The sequence below is a fragment of the Pelobates fuscus genome, chromosome 9, assembly GCF_036172605.1.
Source record: "Pelobates fuscus isolate aPelFus1 chromosome 9, aPelFus1.pri, whole genome shotgun sequence".
In the NCBI taxonomy this organism is placed as follows: domain Eukaryota; kingdom Metazoa; phylum Chordata; class Amphibia; order Anura; family Pelobatidae; genus Pelobates; species Pelobates fuscus.
The window spans coordinates 29,368,900-29,371,255 of record NC_086325.1 but is presented as its reverse complement, the minus strand read 5'-3'; the positions used below and the strand labels follow the sequence as shown (position 1 = coordinate 29,371,255).

Here is a 2,356-nt window from a genome sequence, read left to right as displayed (position 1 = left end):
CTTCTGACTGGACAAGGTCCAGCACCGACAGGAAAGTGTGCTGAACAAAAACGGGACTGCAACTAATGTAAGCTAGCTTTTTCGTAGCCCCAACAGAAAATATAAAAAAAATATTAAATTCATATTCATTGGACAGTATATCTGCTAAATGGTTAATTTTTTTTCTATGAAGTGTTCATTTAACCCAGCAAGACAAGCGATTATACAAATCCAATGATTTCATGGCAGTTCTATCATGTTTTCTGTTATGGTGGGGTTAGTAGTGAGTACAATGCAATGATAAATTAACAATAAATGCAGTTGCATTTTAATTTGAATTACTGTTGTCTTACTGAGGATATGTTTTTAAACGCCATTTGCACATCTCTTATTGTAATAGCTAACAGTAGAGAGCGCACAGTTTTTCTTATTCAATAATGAGGGATATAACGAAAACAAAAGTTATAAGGTGATACCCTTCTAAGACTTTCAGATGAAGGCTGTAAGAAATCGTCATAAAGCATATGCAAAAGTAGGGCCTTGAACAGACCAGCACCATATTTTTCAAGCTTTAAAGATTATTCATCCATCTTCCATTCATCAACAGATAATAGCGCAGACTGCTTTTTTTTTATATATACATGTTTTTTTTCTTGTATTTTACCATTTACTAATAATATTCTTGGTTCCCAGCCCAGTTTTGCGTATTGGAGGACCAAATCACCTGAAGAATGCCACTTTGCTTTGTTCCTTGCTCATCATGAATTCAACCCTTTCGTCTCAGTTGGTGGGCTCTGCAGTCATTGTCAGGAACGTTCCGTATTTGGTGACAGAGATATTGACTGCTGTGTTTTCAGTGGTGGGCAATACACTGATTTGTTTGGCTGTGGTAAGTAACCGGAGGCTCCGTACTGTTACTAACTACTTCTTGCTCTCACTGGCCACTGCAGACATCTTCGTGGGAGCTGTGGCAATCCCTTGTGCTATCCTTTTGGATCTAGGTGTGAGTAGATGTAGCCTTTACGCCTGCCTTTTGATGCTGTGTAATCTCATGACTTTTTGTATGGCCTCAATATTTGGACTGTTGGCAGTAGCCGTAGAACGTTACATCAGCATCATGCGCCCCTTCCACTACCGTGTACTGGTAACACCTCGTGCCGCCATGTTGGTCATTCTTGGTACTTGGATATCAGCAGCATTTACAGGATTAATACCACTTATGGGCTGGCACAAACCATTTCCACCTGGCACCGAGTGCCTTTTCAACACCCTCATCTCCGAGGCATACATGGTCTATGTGATATTTTTGGGCTGTGTCGTTCCACCACTGGTTGCCATGTTAGTTCTCTATGCCCGTATCTTCCTGGAAATTCGCAGACAGATCCGCCAGATATCCGAGTGGGAAGTGGATGTTAGCCTTAGGAGAAGGCGGAAACGCATAGTGGCCAGAGAGCTTCGCATGGCTACCTCACTTTTCATCGTCGTCTTCTGCTTCGTGTTCTGTTGGCTTCCAATCCACCTTTTGAATTTGATTAACCTTGCCTGTCCAAGTTGCATGGTGCCTAGGGAAGTCATTCTCTGTGCAGTCATTCTCTCCCACGTAAATTCTGCCCTTAACCCTATTATATATGTATTCCGCATGAAATCCTTCCGTCGAGCAATAGAGGCCACCCTACCTTGCTTCTGTGCCAAAGGGAGTGTAGGCAGTGTGACGGCCTCCAATCTTGCAAAAGCTGCTCAAGGTCAGGGGGAAGAATGCAGCATTAGGTGTGTTCCACTACCAGGGAAGTAAATTACTTATCTAATGGAGTAAAATGTTAGAAATGTATGTATCCACTGTATGTTATGCTTCATAGAAGACAGTGTTCCAAATCTTCTCTAACACTATACTCGTACAGGCCGACACCTGGAGTACTGTGTGGCCGATGTATCTATTACAGTGGGGCTTGTATAACTTTGCAGTAGAGTTGTACTTACTGAGTGCGAGGTAGGTCCTTAGGCTCAGTAGTTTACTATGTCACTGAACAACATCACACAGGTCAGGTTTCCAGAATCTCTAGAGTTTTCAGGGTGAGTCGAGCACAGCTATCCATGTGAGTTAGTTAGGGACAGATCAATAACTAGTGGCAATAGAAGGTATAACTGGTGTAATAATAGAGTTCACCGAAGGATGCTGTTGCAACGAGGAGCACAAATCTCAGGCCTGTCAATATTACTAAAATTCTTCACTTTAACTATAACTGTGTTGGTTTAAAAGGTGAGTTAAAGGGCCACTTTCCAGACAACCAAACATAAATGTTGGAAAGAACGAATGAGGAGTAAACTCTTCCCAATAAACTTTGCAAACAACAAAGCTTATTGATCTATACATTTCCAA

At 41.7% G+C, this 2,356-nt stretch overlaps 1 protein-coding gene across 1 annotated transcript; it reads left to right on the top strand.

The window, feature by feature from the left end:
• Positions 1 to 739: 739 nt before the first annotated feature.
• LOC134573632 (adenosine receptor A1-like) lies at positions 740 to 1,771 on the top strand. The gene has a single exon (XM_063433417.1). The coding sequence runs from the start codon at positions 740 to 742 to the stop codon at positions 1,769 to 1,771; it is 1,032 nt and encodes a 343-aa protein (XP_063289487.1).
• Positions 1,772 to 2,356: the final 585 nt, after the last annotated feature.

Bases quoted from the DNA above. Each gene is read 5' to 3' on its own strand.
- LOC134573632 (XM_063433417.1), top strand. From the start codon at position 740: ATGAATTCAACCCTTTCGTCTCAGTTGGTGGGCTCTGCAGTCATTGTC.